The sequence below is a fragment of the Eimeria necatrix genome, genomic scaffold, assembly GCF_000499385.1.
Source record: "Eimeria necatrix Houghton genomic scaffold, Enh_scaff386, whole genome shotgun sequence".
In the NCBI taxonomy this organism is placed as follows: Eukaryota; Apicomplexa; class Conoidasida; order Eucoccidiorida; family Eimeriidae; genus Eimeria; species Eimeria necatrix.
The window spans coordinates 3,431-20,647 of NW_013655367.1; the positions used below are offsets into that span (position 1 = coordinate 3,431).

Consider the following 17,217-nt stretch of genomic DNA (forward strand, 5'->3'; position numbering starts at 1 on the left):
CCCCCCCCCCCCCCCCCCCCCTACTACTCCCACCCGCAGTTTTCTGCTGTTCCCTCAGCCCCTCCAATGCCCCCTCGGGGTTTTGGAGCAGATCCGAGGACTCCGCCTCCGAGTTACTGGGACGTGATGGGCTTGCCGGGCCCTGGCAGCAGCCCCCCCTGAGTCCGCGGTCGTTGAGAGTTCGGGCGAGCGGCCGGCGCGGAAACCCTTTTTTAGGGTTTGCGCCGCGCGGAAACCCTTTTTTAGGGTTTGCGCCGCGGCCCCGCTGGCAGCAGCCCACGCAGCAGCAGCCCGCCCCGCCCCGCGCATCCCGAATTTTTCAAAGTCCCCTCCTGCAGCACTTTGCAAACGGCAGCAGCGGAGATAGCGGCGCACTTCCAATGAGACTGGCGAAGCAGAGACGCAGTTCGCGCAGCAACGCGGTGCGGTGTACGTACACCCCGCGGTGTGCGTGCACCCCGCAGTGTACGTACACCGCGGTGTGTATATACACCACGGGGTGTACGTACACCGCAGGGTGTACGTACACCGCGGGGTGTATGTACACCACGGGGTGTATGTACACCACGGGGTGTACGTACACCGCGGAGTGTACGTACACCACGGGGTGTACGTACACCGCGAGCCGCGAACGGGGCCGCGCAGGTACAGCGGAACTCCAGTTTGCTTCTTCACTTCAAAGCCCGCTGCAGCAAAGGGGCAAGTTGTAATTAGTTGAGTAGAGGGGCGGGAAGAGATTTTGATTTTTGCAACTCGGCGGAGTTGGCCGGAGTTGAAGACGCAGCCAGCCTGGCAGCAGCCGCAAGATGTGCTGCATGCAAAGATGTGCTGCATGCAAATTCGAAACAGCTCAGCAGCTCTGCATGCATGCACACGGGGCTGGCCTTGAGGTGGACAGTTGCTGCAGCAGATATTTTTAAGACAGCTGCGGCGTCGCCAGCAGGGGAAGTAGGAAGTGGCAGTCTTTGTGTGGGGTTCGGGCTTTTGGGGTTTGCTGCTGCTGCTGCTGCAAGCCACAGCAGCAGCAGCAGCAGCTGCTGCTGCTGCTGCTGCTGTGGGATAGGGGGGAGCGCTTAGTGCCAAAGGTGCATTTCTCGCCTCTCGCCAGGAACACGCAGCGTCTGTTCAAACTTCAAAAGCCTGTACTAGGGCGAACTCATTTTAAGTTTTCTTCCTGGCTCTCTCGAAAGCAGCAGCAGCAGCAGCAGCAGCAGCTGCTGCTGCTGCTGCTGCTGCAGCAACGGCAGCCTTAGTCGCAGCGTAGTCATCCACAGCTAGAGCAGTTGCTTTCTTGCTTCTAGCACGGTCTTTTGTGTTAAACTTTGGCCGGCCGTCTTATCGGCTGAGCTTGCAACAGCAGCAGCAGCAGCAGCAGCAGCAGCAGCAGCAGCGGAGTGTACGTACACTGCTCCCCGAACAGCACTTTCGCTCCTTTTTTGCAATTTTATTTCTTGCAGAATTCTGGAGCGCTGCAGTTATTATTTCTTTTTGACTTCTTTTGCTGCTGCTGCACTTGCTGAAGATATTTTTGAATTCTGTTCGATATTTGCATTTTATTTATTAGTGCAGCAAAGAAACTCTACCAAAAAAAAGTTCAATATGAAATAATTTGTATTTAAAACCTTTTGTATTAAGTCAGAATTAAATATTAATTTAGAATTTAATTATAAATTCTAAATATTAATTTAAAATTTAATATTAAACGAACATTTTGCACAGCACTCAACAGCAAGTTTGCCAACAGCAAAATGCAGAGTCGCCAAATATTTCAAATATTGCAAAGAGGTTTTCTTTGGAGTTCAGCAGCAAGACAAAGGAGCCAGCCATTCGCACTGGGGCGCAGCAGCAGCAGCAGCAGCAGCAGCAGCAGCAGCAGCAGCAGCAGAGGTTTCCAACGGCTGCGTCACGCGAGAGGCTGTTGCTCCTGCTGCTGCTGCTGCTGCTGCTGCCACAGGGGAGGGTTCCGCGGGTCAGCTGGAAAAGCGGCCAAAAGCCCTTAGCCGCAGCAGCAGCACAGCTTTCCGGCGGCACGAGTGCGCCGCGCTGGGCAAGACCAAACGCACTCAGCAGCAGCAGGAGCTGCTGCTGCTGCTGCTGCAGCAGGAGCTGCTGCTGCTGCTGCAGCAGCAGCCACAGGGTGCAGTCGCTACGTGTGTTCACGAGTGTTGTTCTGAAGAGTCGGAGCAAATGGGAAAAGTCAAAACAAATAAATAACAAGACGCAAGAGGGCCTCGGCTGTACAAAGTTGAAGACAAGTTTCAGTTTTTGTGGAAAAGATGAAGTGCATTTGGTTTGTGAGATTTGCAAGTGGAAATTCCAAAGCAAAGCCGGACTGCTTTGGCTGTTGAACAAGACTGGAGAGCCGGGTTTCATTCCCGGTGTTTCTTTTTGTGTTTTTTTTGTTTTTTCTTTTCTTTTTTTCGTTTTTTTTTCTTTTTTTTGCGCTTGGAAGCTTCGCTTTCGCTGTCGGAAGCGACGGGCGTGAGGCTTCCCTCGGACTTGGAAAGCTGCAGCCCGCTGAGGAACTCCACGGGATTCAGCCAGGGAGTTTTTTGCTTCAATTCTTCTGTGTAAAATCTGTCGGGAAGCCACGCGTCGGAGGCGCTTTCTTGCCGCTGCAGCTGCAGCTTTTCCTTTTCCCGCGCAGCGCGCTGGCGGGTCGCGGCGTGTACGTCGACCGAGCCGAACTGGCGCGCGACTTTTTCCTTCACCTTTTCCACCACTTCTTTGTCAATTCCTTCGACTTTAATGGCATCTAAAACCCTTTTTGCGCTGCTGGGGACCGCGGGGGCTTCGCGGGGCGCCTGCGCGCGGCCTTCCGACCGCAGCACCCCCCAGGTGTCTTCGTGTTTCCTCTCCAGTTCCTTTTCGCGTTTCCGCCACAGCCGCCGCTTCTCCAGCGCTTTGTTGAAGTCCGTTACCTGTTTTACATGTCTTGTGATCAAATTTGCCACGGGAACTTCTTTGTTGCTGGCCAGATCCTTCACGCGGTCGTCGATGCGGCAGTGCAGGATGCCGCTGCAGCTTTCCAGCGCCTCCGCCGACAGTTCCGCCATCTCGGCGCAGCAAACGCTTTCTTTTTCTTTATAAGTGCGACTTCGCGCGGAAGTTCTTTTGAATTCAAAAATAAAATGCTCTCGGGGGCGCTGGAGGCCCGCGGCACTCCCTCAAGAACTGCTGCTCTCCGCAGCCAGCAGCAACTGGGGAAGACGACGCGCTGCGTCCTCCATTGCGAAGACTTTCTCTTCGCCTCTGAGAGCAAACTTGCAAAATGCAAATTCACTGACACGCAACTTCACCGCAGCCAACTCAGTCTGGAGGACTCCGCAGCTTTTTGCAAACCCTTGCAGACTCGACGCCGCTGCGCAGCCCGCGCAGTGGCCGCCCGGAGCGCTGGAAATAAAACGAACCCGACTTAGGCTCTAAACAGCATTTGCAAACTGGAAAATAGTTTTTAAACGAAAGAAAACTGCTGCTGCTTCTCTTCAAAACGCCTCCGCCGCAGCCTCAGCCCCAAACCTAGAGACTCCGACTGCTGCCAGTTCGCAGCAGCAAGCCCCGGCAAACAGCCGCAAAGCCGAAATCTGAAAACTTGAATTTTGCAAATTCCCAAATTCCCACTAAGTCCCGCATGCGCTGCAGCACGCGCTGCAGCTGGGGGCTGTGTTCTCTCGTTGAAGCTGAACTGGCTGCTGCTTTTCCATAAGAAGCGCAGCAAACTTCTTATTTATTTTCAATTTGCAAATTGTTCAACTTTTCATAGTTCAAACTGCTGCTGCGCGTTGAAGTTCCCAAGCCAGAGTCGCCGGCAGAGTCTCGGGGCTTCAGAGATCTTAAGTGTGGCGACTTGGGACTTTTCCCGCAATCACATCTTTTTAATTTATTTTTTTTTCTTTTTTTCGCCAAGACCTCCACCTAAGAGCCGCTTACACTGGTAGTTCGCGGGGCTGCTGCTGCTGCAGCAGCTGCCGCGCTGCTGCTGCTGCTGCTGCTGCTGCACTCCTTGCTGCCAAAAGGTCTTCTGCAAATGTTTCTGTCTTCTCCTTTATTTGGATGGAGGCAACGCGGCTGGCGCTGGGAAGCGCTGCAGCGCGGCCGCCGCCGCTGGGTGCACATCGAGTATCCGCCGCGCAGGCGGTCGCCTCTGAAAAAGGTGAATTTCGCTGCGAACTCGGGAATTTTTGTGCCACTTTCTCGCGTTTTTTGCAAAAAAAATGAAATAAAATGTCCATTTTCTTATTTTTTCAATCAAAATGAGAAAATGGACTTTTTTTTTCATTTTTTTTGCAAAAAAAATGAAATAAAATGACCAGTTTCTTATGTTTTTAATAAACTAAGTCAAACGGGCTTAGCTGCGGGAGCTCATTGTGAACTTTCCCGCTACTGCACAGTGGCCGTCTAGGCGAGCCTCCCTCTAAGCTGGTCTTGAAGCTGGTAAATGAGTCAGCGTGCAGCAAAGGAGCCGGGATTTGTTTCGATTTGTTTCGATTTTGCGAATTTTCATGAACTTTTTGCTATTTGGAACTCCTAAAAAGCCATTATTTAGTTCTTGTTTCGATTTTGCGCATTTTCGTGAACTCTTTGCTATTTGGAACTCCTAAAAAGCCACTATTTAGTTCTTGTTTCGATTTTGCGCATTTTCATGAACTGTTTGCCATTTGTAACTCCTAAAAAGCCACTATTCAGTTCCTGTTTGGCGCTGCCAACATCTGCGCTGCAGCTGCACGACAGCCACGACAAGCTCGTCTTTGTGTGCCAAGGGTACATAGACCGTCTTTCTGTGGACAAGTTGCCTCCCGCGCTGCAGCAGCGGCTGAAGGAGCTCCGGGCCAGCCCTGTGCCTCTCTACGACGGCCGGCTGCCTTGGTCTCAGGATGTGCAGAGTGAGCCAAGTGCCGCAGGTTCTGGAGGCTGCGCTGGAAAGAAAGCAAAGTCTGCAGCAATCCTGCAGCACAGTGTGCTGCTGTGTCTGTCTCAACTGCAGGGGCCATTCAAAGGACTGTAGTTCCCTGTCTAGCTTTCGCTACGGGGCGCACTCACCAGTGAGTGACCCCCTTTCTTGTTGCCAGGGCCTGCAAGAACCTCCCATTGCACGTGGTGCGCACGGTGTACGTGTACACTGTACGCAGTGTACGTACACTCGGCTGCGCCTGCAATTTCTGTCTTCAGTTTGCTAGAGGCTTTCACAATGGATGAAGTGCTGGCGCTCGAAAAGCTCATCCCGGAAATTCGGCAGGCATTCGCAGGTAGGCCAGGGCTAGCCCTGCACGGGATACGGGGAAAGAAAAGTGGCTTTTTGTGCAAGCTTTTAGTTATTTAGCAGCAGCTGCTGCCAGAGGTTCTGGGGTTTGAGGCAGCAGCGGGTTATTTCTTGTTGAGGAAGGCCTGGGTAGCTGCAGCCACTTGGGGTGCTGAGGCGTCTGTGCGTCTCAACTCAGAAATGCAAAAACGATTGCCGGAGGACGAGGCTATTGCCGAGAAGACAAGACACAGACCCCTCGATCTGACTTAAGTAGAGAGATGCTGCTGCGCTTCCGCTTAGAAGCAGAAGCGTAGGGAGCCGAAATCTGGGCCAGCTAGTTTGCGTCTCGTGCGCAGCGCGGGCACAACCAACCCGGCCCAGAGGCGGAGTTGAATGTTTTTTTATTTGTTCCTATTTTAATTCGTTTCTGCAACCTAGCAAGAACAAGCCGTCACTTGTGGGGCCCCATACGTGGCAGCCGGGCGCCTCTCTAGACTCGAATTTGTGCAGCTGCACTCCGAAAACTGAGGAGGCAAGCCCAGCTATATCTAAAGTGGATCTGCTAGAATAGAGGCTTTTTTTGCCACACTAGCTTTGGGATCAAACTTCACACAAATAGAACAGGCACCAGCGTGCGCCCCCTACAGAAGGAGGCAGGCACCCGCGCCACTAATGTGTGCGCGTCCTTCCCTGTGAGTCTCTCACAGGGCGGCAGAAAAAAATGAGTAGGAGCTTCCTAGGCTGAGGCTCTAGCAGCGCAGGCGAGGTCCACTTAGGGTGTAAAAGAGCCAGAGGAGAGGCCCGCTAAGTCCGGCTTCTCGTCAGCTTGCGAAGCAGTTTACGCTGCCCCACCCCGCCTGGCGGCTCTTTCTTTACAAATCACATCTTCAGTAGTACTTCGCCGAAAGGCAAAAGCCAGGCGCGCCGTGAAGGGCCCAGCGCTGTGGCTCACGGCCTCCTAATGGATCGGTCACCCCTTTCTTGAAGGTCGCCTCGCCGCACGAGGATTGAGATTGCCCTGGAGCAAATCGCCATTTGCAAAGTCCGCAAAGGCGCAAATATAAGAGATATAAAAGAAAGACTAAGATGTTTCTGTTTTCTCCGAAGGCATCTACTGGTCGCTGGCTAAACAGTTGAGCATGCACCCGACTGCCTACTAGCTACACACTTGTTGTGTAGCTTCTCAGTTTGCCGTCTAGCGGCAGCGCTGCGTACCTTTGCACCACAAGCTTATCGTATCCTTGTTGCTGGAGATCTCTAACAATGTTGCGACGAAGGGCTCTTTGTCCCGGCTGCAACCGACCCATGAGAGCATCTTCCGCGAGCTGCAGGCACCCAGCACCCCACTAGCCAAGTCTCAGCAGCAGCATGGCTCTTTGCTTGCAGCAGCGCATGCATGTATCTGCTCCCACAGTGCAGCCGAATAACCTTGGCCACGGAGCCCCACGGCAATTTTGGGATTCTCCCTTATGGCCCGTGTTTCCTCGGTGGAAAGTCCTTTATACTACGCAGATGCCTAACACTAAGCCGCACCTTGACAGCTTTCTGCTGCATTGGAGTGAGGGACTCGAAGACGAGGGAGTGCTTGGCGGTCTCAGCAGTAGAGGCGGAGAACAAATCGATGGCCCGCTTGACGTGCGACGCCTGAGCTACAGGCGCCAGCTCCATGCGTGCGAAGCTGAAACAGCACATGAACGCATGCATGCAAAGACGCAGCGCAAATGTAAATTTCATCTCAGAAATTAAGTTTAAATGCAGCTCCTGGGACTGCAGTTCACAGATAAGGGCGGATGTTTCGTTCAAGTGCTCTTATACCTCTCTGCTATGCGCACTAGCGACTCCAGCTGTCGAAGAGTGATGGGTATTTTCCGTGTCGCGGATCTTCTGTCTTCCCTAACTTCTTGCCTGCGGAGGCACTGCACAGCTGCCTGACAAGGTTAAACGCAAAGCCGGGTTCGGCAGCAACTGCAAAGTTGAAAAGAATAGAAGGACCAATTAAGCGGCTAAGATGCCGGGCAGCCCGGGCTGAGTTACGAGAACAACCAAAGCAACTCTAAAAATTAGTACAAGAGAGACGACTGGAAGGAAAACGCTGCACAAGGTCACCTTGTTTGCACGTAAAAGTTCTTGAGCGCGTCCCTGGCGTCAAGGGAGAGCAGGGGTTGCTGTTGCTGCCGGGCATATTGGATATATCGCCTTAGCACGTCGAAAGGAATTATATCCCCCTCTTCTTGAGGAGGCGGCGCCGCACGCCGCTGCACCAATGCACCACAGTGTGACAAAATCCTATTGAGGCACAATCGTATTGAGACACACTTCTATGTTCCAACAAGGCGTGATAGACACAAACACACAAAGTGACCTGAACTGCGTGCCTTTGCCATTTAATGCAGGCGAACCTATGCCATCTGCACTTCTTTGATCCACATAAGTTGAATAGGTTTATCTGCGGCTAGGCTCTCATCAGCGGTTTGATCGAAAAGTATGTAGGAGGTGAGATAACATGAATTGTGTACGTGAACTCTACTAGGTGCTTCCCGACGGGAATCACTGCGCTGCCACTCCTCTAGGGCCCACGGCCGCAGTCTTTCCCAAATGAACACAGTTAACAATTAAGGAGCAACGCAAATGCCCTGCGTAGTGCGTAAAATTTTCGTTGGACACGCACCGCGTGCAGAGATAGAATATGCTCGCAGAGGCGCGAATCCTTTTCGTAGTCGTCTTTGTCCCGCAGCATGAAAATTAAGTCAAACCTGAAGAACCCACATCATTTCTAAAAATCCTCTAATGGCCCTGGATAAGCGCCAGCAGCAAACGTTTCCAAAAGAGAGAAATCTCGTTTTTTCTTTGTAAAGCAATCCCGTCAATGCAGCTTCCATCCACCCCTGGGGTGTCGACAGAGTCACTTCCTTTTGCTTGCTTGATATCACTGTTTTGCCCTAGTCACTGCCCCACCTCAGCGTGTGTCTCTGCTTATTCTGTCTTCTTTTGTCTCTCTGGCTAAACATTGAGTCTGTGAGGTCCGTGTGAGCGCTTGTAAGGGCGACTCCCTACTGCCTGCTCTACGGGTTTGAACTGTTGGTTCCATTTGCTAGCGAATGTCCGAGTTTACCTGGAAAGGATAGTTGCCTTAAATTCGTGCTGCTCAGTGGTGTCTTGGGCGTCGTCAAAGCTGCCGAAAGACGGATTGGCCGCCGCCAGTACTGCACACCTGAGGCGACCAGCGAGCCCCACAAAAACCGGCTCGGTAAATGAGCGAAATTCGAAGTTCCTTGATATTTTTTCCGGAAAAAGAATGCTGCTTCGCTCGAGCCTGCCAGGCAAGACAGGAAATGCCAACGGCGCGTGTCAGGGTTTGATGTCAGTTCGCGCGCTCTCACCTTGAATTCAAGACGGTGTTAATCCCGGCCTTTGAGATAGAAATAGTCTGCTGCTCCATGGCCTCATGCATCGCCACGACGTCGCGCTCCTGCATCTTGTCAAACTCGTCCACGCACACGACTCCTCCGTCTGCTAGACACATGCAGCCTCCCTGCACGGCGAGCAAAAGAGCCAAAGCCCAAGTTGCACTGAGCCGGAGCAAACATGGTGGGCGCACAACACTCGCGCGTAGACAGGGGAACAAACGAGGGAAATAAACACTGACCTCCAAGCTAAAGACGCCGTGGCGGTCTCTCATTACTGCAGCTGTCAGACCCGCGGCGCTGCTTCCCTTTCCTGAGATCCCACAAAGCAAGTGCTCAGACTATTGTAAATGGACGCTGCTGCAAAAAGGATTGAACGTGTATTTTTTCCAAAAAAGTTGTGCGGCTGCTGCTGTACTGGGAGACAGCAGCTCAGCAGCTGGTACTGTACCTGAGGTGTAGACTGAAATCGGGGCAAGCTTGGCTACAAACTTCAAAACTTGGCTTTTCGCGACGGAGGGATCTCCTAGGAGAAGAACATTAATGTCTCTGTACGCAATTGCAAATCACCACACCTCAAAACCTGTCACTCCCACACTTTCAGAAACATCCCCCAAGTTGCAATATTTGACACGTCTTTAGCTTTGGGGCCCCCTAAGTGGGTATGTGCATTGTGAAAAGACACAAAATAGCTGTTTAGCCCTGCGCCAGAGGCGAAGTTGCGCAGCTGCTCTGCCACTTGAGTTCAGTCTGTCTCACCCTCTAATGCGAGTGGTGTCGTTAATAATCTTGGCAGTGCCTCCAAAAAGAAGACACGCGCAGGCCCGTTTAACTTCCGTCATTCCAAAGAGAGCAGGGGCAATAGACCTGCGCAGGCCGGCAAACGCACATCCAGCAACATGGTCGTTCCAGCTACCTGCCGCTACCAAAACAGGAATAGTAAAGCCCACATAAATTCTACAGGATGCATGAAGACTCAGTGGAAGCGCATGCAAATGCTAGGAGATACAGCTAAATGATATAGGGGGCTTGAGTACAGCCCAGCGAGGTGGTTTGCGATGGCCAAGGGGTGAGCAGATGTAGAAAGAGGTAGAGACGAATGATGCCAGAAAACAGCTACGCCACACATATTTAATGTTCTTTGTAAGCATGCACAGCCGTGCTTTTGCTGCAGACATCAATGTACTAGATTACCTCGCAATTTTGTCAATGATATTCGGTTCCTGACTGAGCCTCTGGAAGAGAGAGCGCTGCTCGAGGGAAGTCAAAGTGGAAAGGAGAGGTGAGAAGTTGATTTTCTTGATTCCCAACACGTGGATGTACGCTTGCTGGGGCACGCTTTGGTCTGCAGACCACTCTCACCAGCCCTGGCGCCACTAGTAAGCTATGCGCCACTATGAAACCCGCAGCAAGAAAGCTGAATAGGCGTAGCTTTCTAGAACGTTCAACGCGGGGCACAAAAAGCCTACCGTAGCGTTCCGCGGCGACGTTGGGGGTTTTGGCGCTGACCTCCGTAGTGAGCACCCCGCTGATTATCAGTCGATCTCCCGCGGTGGCCTCGTCAACAAGAAAGCGAGAAGTGTTTAGGAGCAAGTGGCGAGGCATGTCACCAGTAGGCACCTAAAAGCAGTCGACAGAAGCAAGAAACAGCCCTACAGCCAACAAAACCCCCAGCTAGCCAGTAAGCTACGCAAAGTTCGCGGCGGCTAGCCAGAGAGCTAGCTGGCAAGTGAACAAGTGCTGGGGAGTGGGAAGCTGCTTTACGTCTTCGGGAAGTTCCTGCATCTTCAGCAACTGAACATCGACAAATGTGCATTCGTTGGTGACAATGAAATAGGGTTCCTGATTAGCAACAAACAGCCGACATATTGCGAAATATCCCTTTTCTCGCTTTGCGGAGCATTGCTAGGAAAGGCTAGTGCTTCACCAATAAAGGCTGGGAAGCAAATGGTTGAGGTCATCAGCTGCACAATGGGTCAAGATTTTTATCTATGGCGCACCGTAGTGAAGGTACACCGTGAAACTTCAACTTTCTTTCAGCGCATCGTAGAGTGCTACGAATTCAGAAACTATTTTTCTCGAGGGGAGTATTCACAATAATATTGTCTAAGAGCAGTTTGGATCAGTAGAAATTATGTAGCGTTCTACAGCTAGAGGGAAAGTAAAGCAACCTGAGATGAAAGCATGCAAAGAAGAAGAAAGAAATTTAGTCTTACCGGCTTATTTTTGCAACCCAAGTCGGATTCGCTTTGGCCAGGACCTGCCAGCTCCGACATTCTACAGAACCGCGGCATCTGCGGCTGCTCTCTCCACTCAGCTGCATGAATTATCAACTTGTGGTTGCAAAAGCGACACTGGATGGTTATTTTCTGCCAAACAAAGGGCACGCAGCTACGCAATCAGCAAATGAGAAGACACAGTCGCGCATGCGGTTAAGAAAGCTGAACACAGGCCTCTTCAGGCTGTTCGTAGTGACGTGTCCACTTGTCATTCTTTATTAGGCTGAAATTAATACGGGGATAGTTCTAATAAAGGAAGACAGACAGAACTCTAGGCCACGCAGGCGGGTGCCTCAAACTTCCGCCACCTAATCGCGCTGAGCCGCCTTTTGTGGTTCATTAAAAACTGATTGAAAATTGAAGAAAATATTGACCTGCATGCGACTTATTGGGGCTTTGCAGCTGATGACAATTCCCGTCGTGACGACGAAGTGCTCCTGCTGCTGCGAGAGTAGACTGCGGATGGCGGTGGGTTTCTTTCCCGAGTCAACAAGATTTATCTGAACGTCAAACGTGCGGTCTCGCTTGCTTCCCAGCCCCTCTGTTGCACCCTGGACTATGGCGCTGCTTGCAGCAATTTCCTCACACGCTTTTTCGCAAACTGGCAAGTATACTAAAGGCCTCTCTCTGAGGCAGCGCGCCAGCCTGTGCGCAAAGTCGGAGGGCGCCCTGTGCCGGTCTTTTCCGCAGAGAGGGGTGTTCACGCACTCCAGATCAGCTGGCTGGACTCTGTGCTGATACTCGATCAAGTCAAATAGGTCCAATTCCAGCAAGCATTTCGTGTTCTTCTCTGCTTCCGCCAACAGCTTTCGCCGCAGGGCCCCACTTCCGTGGTGCAGGTACTGCTCAAAGAATAGACGAGCCTGTTTCAAAGACGGCAGAGATTCGGGGCCTCCATCATCGGGCTCGAAGCCGTGGGGGTCTGACCTGTTGTTAGAGTAGAAAACCCGCTCGCCCTCAAACATTGTGAAAAGCGAGGATGCTGAAGAAGGACAGACGCGATACGCAGCTGACGATCCACCTCACAGGCTGCGCATAGCCCGATTAAAATGCAGTATGCTGTCAAACAGCTTGGAAGATTTCAGGGGAAAGAGCACACGATACTGATGAAGAACAACAACACCAACCCCCACCCTCCCTTAACACGGCAAGGCGAGCTAGATCTGCGCTCTTATTTCCGTCAAAACCGGCATTTAGGGTAAAACTTCAAAAATAGAAGGCAAAAAATGAATTTAAAATGAGCACAGCAAGGCCTGAGACAGTCCTGCTAGTCCTCTTCTCGAAATAAAGCACGGTTTTCAGAATAGGGCTTCACCAGTGGGTGACGCCTAAATGGTCGATGTGTTACAGCCCCCGGGTGTAGGTCTGTACGATGAAATGCAGCGTTTGAGAAGATGTTGTATTCGGATTAGTCCATAAATAAAACGTTTTAAAAATCAGAATTATTGCGATGCAAAGGAAACAACGAAAAGCCTATGTTTCACTTTGTGTCCCCTTGTGAATTGCACTCGCCGCAACTGCGGAGGTGATCTGCAATTTGTGGAGTACGCAGATTAGCAGGAGAGCTCTTGAATGGACAGCAAAAAAGCCGTTTCACTACGAGCTTTGAAAGTTTCTTCTTCAAAAGCCACTTCATTAAGTGGATGTGTATACTCTGAAAACGGGGAGCTGCCAAATGGGGCCGTTCCGGGAATTGAACCCGGGACCTCTCGCACCCAAAGCGAGAATCATACCACTAGACTAAACGGCCTCTGAGAGGCGATGCATGATGATTTCGCAGTGGCGTTTCTGATGTTCAAAAGGTAGCAAAACACAGAGGCCGCCCCCAAGGATTCTTCCCTGCTGCGCAGGTCTAGAGAACTGGTAGCGTAACCCACTCAATGCTCTCTCTGTGCAGGGCAGAACCCGCAGCTGGACTCCATCGTCAGAACTTAAAGTGCCATGCTACCACACAGGTGAACCACCACACAGTACTGTAGAGCCATTTTTGGTTTCTCTGGACCCTCCAGCCAGCCTGTAACTTCTGCAGTGGCACTAGAGGCCTTGGCCGCACACAACGGTACTAATAAGACTCCAACAAATTACAACGAAGCTACTAGGATGAACGTGCCTACTACCATCCTTTTCCCTGCAACGAAGAAAGCCTAGCGAAAACCCCAGCAAAGTTGCACAGCTAAAATTAGAACGGCCTGAGCAAGGAACCACCGCGGCATCAAGCGCCAATGGAACCTCACAAATTCAAAGAGCTTGCACAGCTGCACAGTGCGGAGAGCGCACCCGCCTGGAAATCCAACCACAAAGTTCGTGCCGTCAGGACGAAGTTTTTGGCAGGCCCTGTTGGCTGAACTGGGCCATCGTCACATTGATGCAGCAAATAAATTCTCCGATAAAGGTTAAGCTGCAACGTAGCTGATGCTTCTCGCATATGCGATGAGGCAGTGCTCAACACTAAGAGACAACGAGGTGATGCTATCTAAAGTGCCTAAGGAAAAAATTTCGCTTCGTCTTCATTCGCCCGTTTCAAAAACAAGGGCCTTCCACTCGAAGAAGAAAACCCCCATTGCTGCTGCCTTAGCTGAGCCCCATTGCCTCAGCATAGCTCGGGGGTGGAGATGACTTATCTGAGAAACCGCCGGGAGGCATGGGAGGTGCTGAAGGAGTTACGCGAGAAGGGTCGCCGTAGGGCCCATTAGGGGTATTCTGAGGAGCGCTAGGCGGCTGGTTGGATGCATAGGGGCCAGCTGGGTAAGTGCCCGGAGAAAAGCCAGGGTAAGCACTGTCATGGTGAACAGAGCCATTTGGAGTATTGAAAGCAGCCTGAGCCATTGCCTGCTGCCGACGAAACCACTCTTCATGCCGTCTAAAAGCTTCTTGCTGCTCCGCCTCTACTTCTCTAGAAAGGCGCTCCATATCAAAATCTCCACCCATGCGGCCTGCACCCGAACGCGATTGCCCCCTAGCGTCAAATGAGGGCAAAAGGCGCGACATGGCACTGTGGGCTGTAAAGAATGCCAGACACAGGAACATGATTGTCGCGATCCGCTTGCCCACCTTGTGAAAATTGTTTTTCTTGTTCAGTGGGGCTCCTTCCCCAATGACAGGTGGAATGTGCCGGCTCTGGTGAGAGCTCCCCTCCACCGCAGCCAAGTTCTTTTCTCTCTGAAGCTCCTCTTCAGTAGCATCTCTATAAAACTTACTCACAAGCTGCGGGTCGCCCTGCGCCGCCAGCAAGGCCCGATCTAGTTCTCTAGCTCGTCTTAAAAGCGAATCGCGAACTGGTTCCAAGACTCCTGAGGCCCCTTGGCTTTGCGGGGCCTCAAGATAAGACAAACCCTTCATAACGGGCGGAACCACTTGGCTCAATGCGGAGATCATCAGAGTCGCATCCCCCTGTCTCGCTACATCAAACAAAAATTGTTCTCCTTCCTCAACTAGCCTTCCAAAAGGCAACAGCATGCGCTCTGCCAGCATGCGACTCGATTCAGGAGCGCCCTCAGCAGCGCCAACAACCCCAGAGAGCTTTGTAGCCAATACAGTAATATCTGCATCGCTGATTTTCTCGAAGCTCCCTGATTCCGAACCTCTCCTATTTTCCTTCGAGGCTGTGCTGCCTGTACCTCTATTACCGCCGAGACCCACAAAAGGGGTCCTTAGTCGGACAACTGAAAAGCAGAACTGGCGTAGGAAGGCCGTCCGTTGCTGGGGAGCCGAGTGCTGCAAAACTTTGGCAAGCCGCAGAAGCGACCCCCAAGGGCTAACTTGTTGGCGGGCATTATACCCGCGGGAAGGCGCACCGTGGTGGTGGTGGAGAGGATACTGTGGCATGCTGCTTCCTTCTGTCATTGCTTCCTGCTGCACACCATACCATTCTGACCCTGGATACAACAGGGTCGAATCCGGGGGGCCGGTATGCCCCACATGAGGACCGCGAGTATATGTTGCTGGGTGTGGGTATCCTTGGTGCTGACCTTCCCCAGCGTACCTGTTGAAGTGCTCATGCCAGCACTCCACGGCAGTTTGTGAGATACAGTTAACTGCCACGACGACCAACGCCCAGCGCATCGTCCGGGCATGCATCAAGTATAAGACGGCACAGTGAAGCTTCGAGGAAGAAGTGAATATGCAACGGTCCGACGGGAATTGAGCTTCCTCTGCCGCTGCGTCACGGACAAAGAATGTGTTCAAACTGAAGGCTAGGAACTTTTGGACCTTCCTGAAAGGAAGACCTTTTCATGCTGTAAATAACACTTCAATAAACGAAGCGCGATAAATCAGACACTTGGCTGCTAGGCTATCCTTGGAGAAAAACCTCTGAAACCGGAAGACCCTTTCCAGATGCTGCAATGGGGATGGTGGCAGCAGCGTGGAGGACGCCCATGAATCGAAGCTTCTTTCTAGTGCTCCGCGCACTTGCTTACATACAAAAGTGGATTAGCAACTGTTGCCTTGTCAATTGGCAGCATTTCTCTGCCGCACGCTCCACTGCTTCCCCAGAATGGATACGGCCGCGTGCAGTGGCGCCTTCTTTGGCGTCCGGCGTTTCCTCTTTCATTCAGTATACAATTTAAATAAGCCAAGAATTTATAACCGAAAAATTCATAAACGCTTCTGAACAACTTTCTGGAGCAGGGAACACCGGCCTGAGACGGGGCATCGCAACGTGACTGAGCTGAACATGTAGTTCCTAGCACTATAATGTGCTTGGAATCTTCACGAAATTGCCAGGATGCGCAAAGTATTCCCTAGTTGGAACAAGTTTAGCGGCAATACTTGCTGCTTACAAGGTCTCAGCAGTGACCAGTCCTTGCAAGGCACAGGTGGCAGGTTTAGGGCTGCTTGTCTACCTCGTGCGGCAAGGCTCTCCGCAGCAATGATTCGCGTTGTTCCCATCTTTGTATTTCTACCGCCTTGGGCTGCGCATTTTGCATTGTATATCTCAACGTTAGTGGGAATTGGTGACCACCCGAGGCTTTTCACTTCGCCAGAGTAGTGCTTTTGGAGCAGCCGCCCAGTGTGGGGTTGCTGCTGCTGATCTGCACAAAACTGAGTAGCCACTGTTGGAAATAGCAGTGTCAAGCGGCGTAGTGCTATCACTTGCCCCCATGTCCTGTTGCATGAATTGACTGGGGCTGTGGGAATAGGAGAAGGAGCTGTGGATGAGCCGGCAATCAAAGTGGGATCAATCTAGTGAAAATTTGTTCCCGCTTCGTGCTGACTACTGCGGAGCTGAAGACTGGTGAAGAATGGCGCTACACCTTATGGTGTCGGGCGTGCATGTACCCTTTGTGGGAACTGCAATGAGCGGATACCAATTTAACGAAACTTAATTCCAGTTGTGTGGTGACTGCTTCAATCGTGGGGCCTAGTGAAGCAAGCGCTACGCCCTTCGGTGTGGAGGGTGGAATAAAAGATACATACATACGCTTCGCGTTGTCGCCTGCTTATGCTAACATGGCTCCTGGAGCGCGATGCACAGCAATTAGGGCTTGCGCTGGCCTCACGCTGCAACCGGAAAGACATGAAGTAAGTAAGCGGGAACACGGCGCATCAAATGGAAGGTGCCGAGACTCTACGGTGTAATGGAGATGCCTAGGCTTGGGGCTGGCAGCGAGCGACTTCATGCAAAAGCTCCCGAATTTCTACGGAGATCTGATTTGCTTTATCTAACTTATAAACTGTGGGGGAGTTTAATTCACGGTGAGCGGGATCCAAGTAGGGACCAGTATTGCCTTAATTAGCGCAAACTGGGGATACTCTTTTTTGGCATATCGCACACTCGCGCACACACAGGTTAGCGTAACATATATCCGTGGACTTCGGGGAGGATATGCTTCGGCGAAGTGTACGATCGTACGCGTCGGGGCATAGCAATGGAGTCTGAATGGGTAATGTTAACGGTGCGACAACGCAGTGGAAGTCCTGCAACTCACGAAGTGCATCAACAATGAGCTCATGTTGAAGAGCCATGACGAGACCTTGCAGAATAAGCACTATCACACTCTGACCTGTTTTAAAAATATCGTCTGACGGCATTACTATGGTGCCAAACAACATATTTCCATATCCAATTATCAAACGGATACTTCTGTCCTGGGTATTTCTCCATACCACCCTGGCTGCACAGCGCAGTGTACCTTTAGTAGGCAAACCCAAGCGCCAGGCCTATTTGCACGCTGCTCTTAATCGCCCTGGGGCTGAAGCACCCAATCATCCACATTTATTGTACATTTAAGCAGCATCCGTAACATAAGGCTACAACTTGTCATGCATGCAGCTATCTCACATATCTACC

General features: G+C 51.7%; 5 protein-coding genes across 5 annotated transcripts in view; 2 read left to right on the forward strand and 3 right to left on the reverse strand.

The window, feature by feature from the left end:
* Positions 1-162, forward strand: part of ENH_00049360 (hypothetical protein, conserved) — a gene marked incomplete at both ends in the record, with an annotated part of 1,691 nt that extends 1,529 nt beyond the window's left edge. Inside the window, one exon of the mRNA XM_013585615.1 lies at positions 59-162. Within this exon, the coding sequence (XP_013441069.1) occupies positions 59-162 (104 nt within the window). The remainder of the gene's footprint in view (positions 1-58) is intronic.
* Positions 163-2,369: 2,207 nt separating this feature from the next.
* Positions 2,370-3,056, reverse strand: ENH_00049370 (hypothetical protein, conserved; the record flags this gene model as incomplete). Its single annotated transcript, XM_013585616.1, has 1 exon — positions 2,370-3,056. The coding sequence occupies one exon, from the start codon at positions 3,054-3,056 to the stop codon at positions 2,370-2,372; it is 687 nt and encodes a 228-aa protein (XP_013441070.1).
* A 971-nt stretch (positions 3,057-4,027) lies between these two features.
* ENH_00049380 (Chromosome I, complete genome, related) lies at positions 4,028-5,512 on the forward strand (the record flags this gene model as incomplete). The annotated part of the gene is made up of 5 exons (XM_013585617.1): positions 4,028-4,153; positions 4,721-4,883; positions 4,985-5,042; positions 5,170-5,246; positions 5,439-5,512. 5 exons carry the CDS (start codon positions 4,028-4,030, stop codon positions 5,510-5,512), a joined length of 498 nt encoding a protein of 165 aa, XP_013441071.1.
* Positions 5,513-6,190: 678 nt separating this feature from the next.
* ENH_00049390 (DNA replication licensing factor, putative) lies at positions 6,191-11,890 on the reverse strand (the record flags this gene model as incomplete). Its single annotated transcript, XM_013585618.1, has 16 exons — positions 6,191-6,260; positions 6,458-6,567; positions 6,776-6,920; positions 7,058-7,147; positions 7,349-7,497; positions 7,911-7,995; positions 8,355-8,453; positions 8,623-8,774; positions 8,889-8,959; positions 9,098-9,195; positions 9,406-9,513; positions 9,841-9,991; positions 10,116-10,266; positions 10,411-10,488; positions 10,863-11,015; positions 11,300-11,890. The coding sequence occupies 16 exons, from the start codon at positions 11,888-11,890 to the stop codon at positions 6,191-6,193; spliced, it is 2,301 nt and encodes a 766-aa protein (XP_013441072.1).
* Positions 11,891-13,496: 1,606 nt separating this feature from the next.
* ENH_00049400 (hypothetical protein, conserved) lies at positions 13,497-14,987 on the reverse strand (the record flags this gene model as incomplete). The annotated part of the gene is made up of 1 exon (XM_013585619.1): positions 13,497-14,987. One exon carries the CDS (start codon positions 14,985-14,987, stop codon positions 13,497-13,499), a length of 1,491 nt encoding a protein of 496 aa, XP_013441073.1.
* Positions 14,988-17,217: the final 2,230 nt, after the last annotated feature.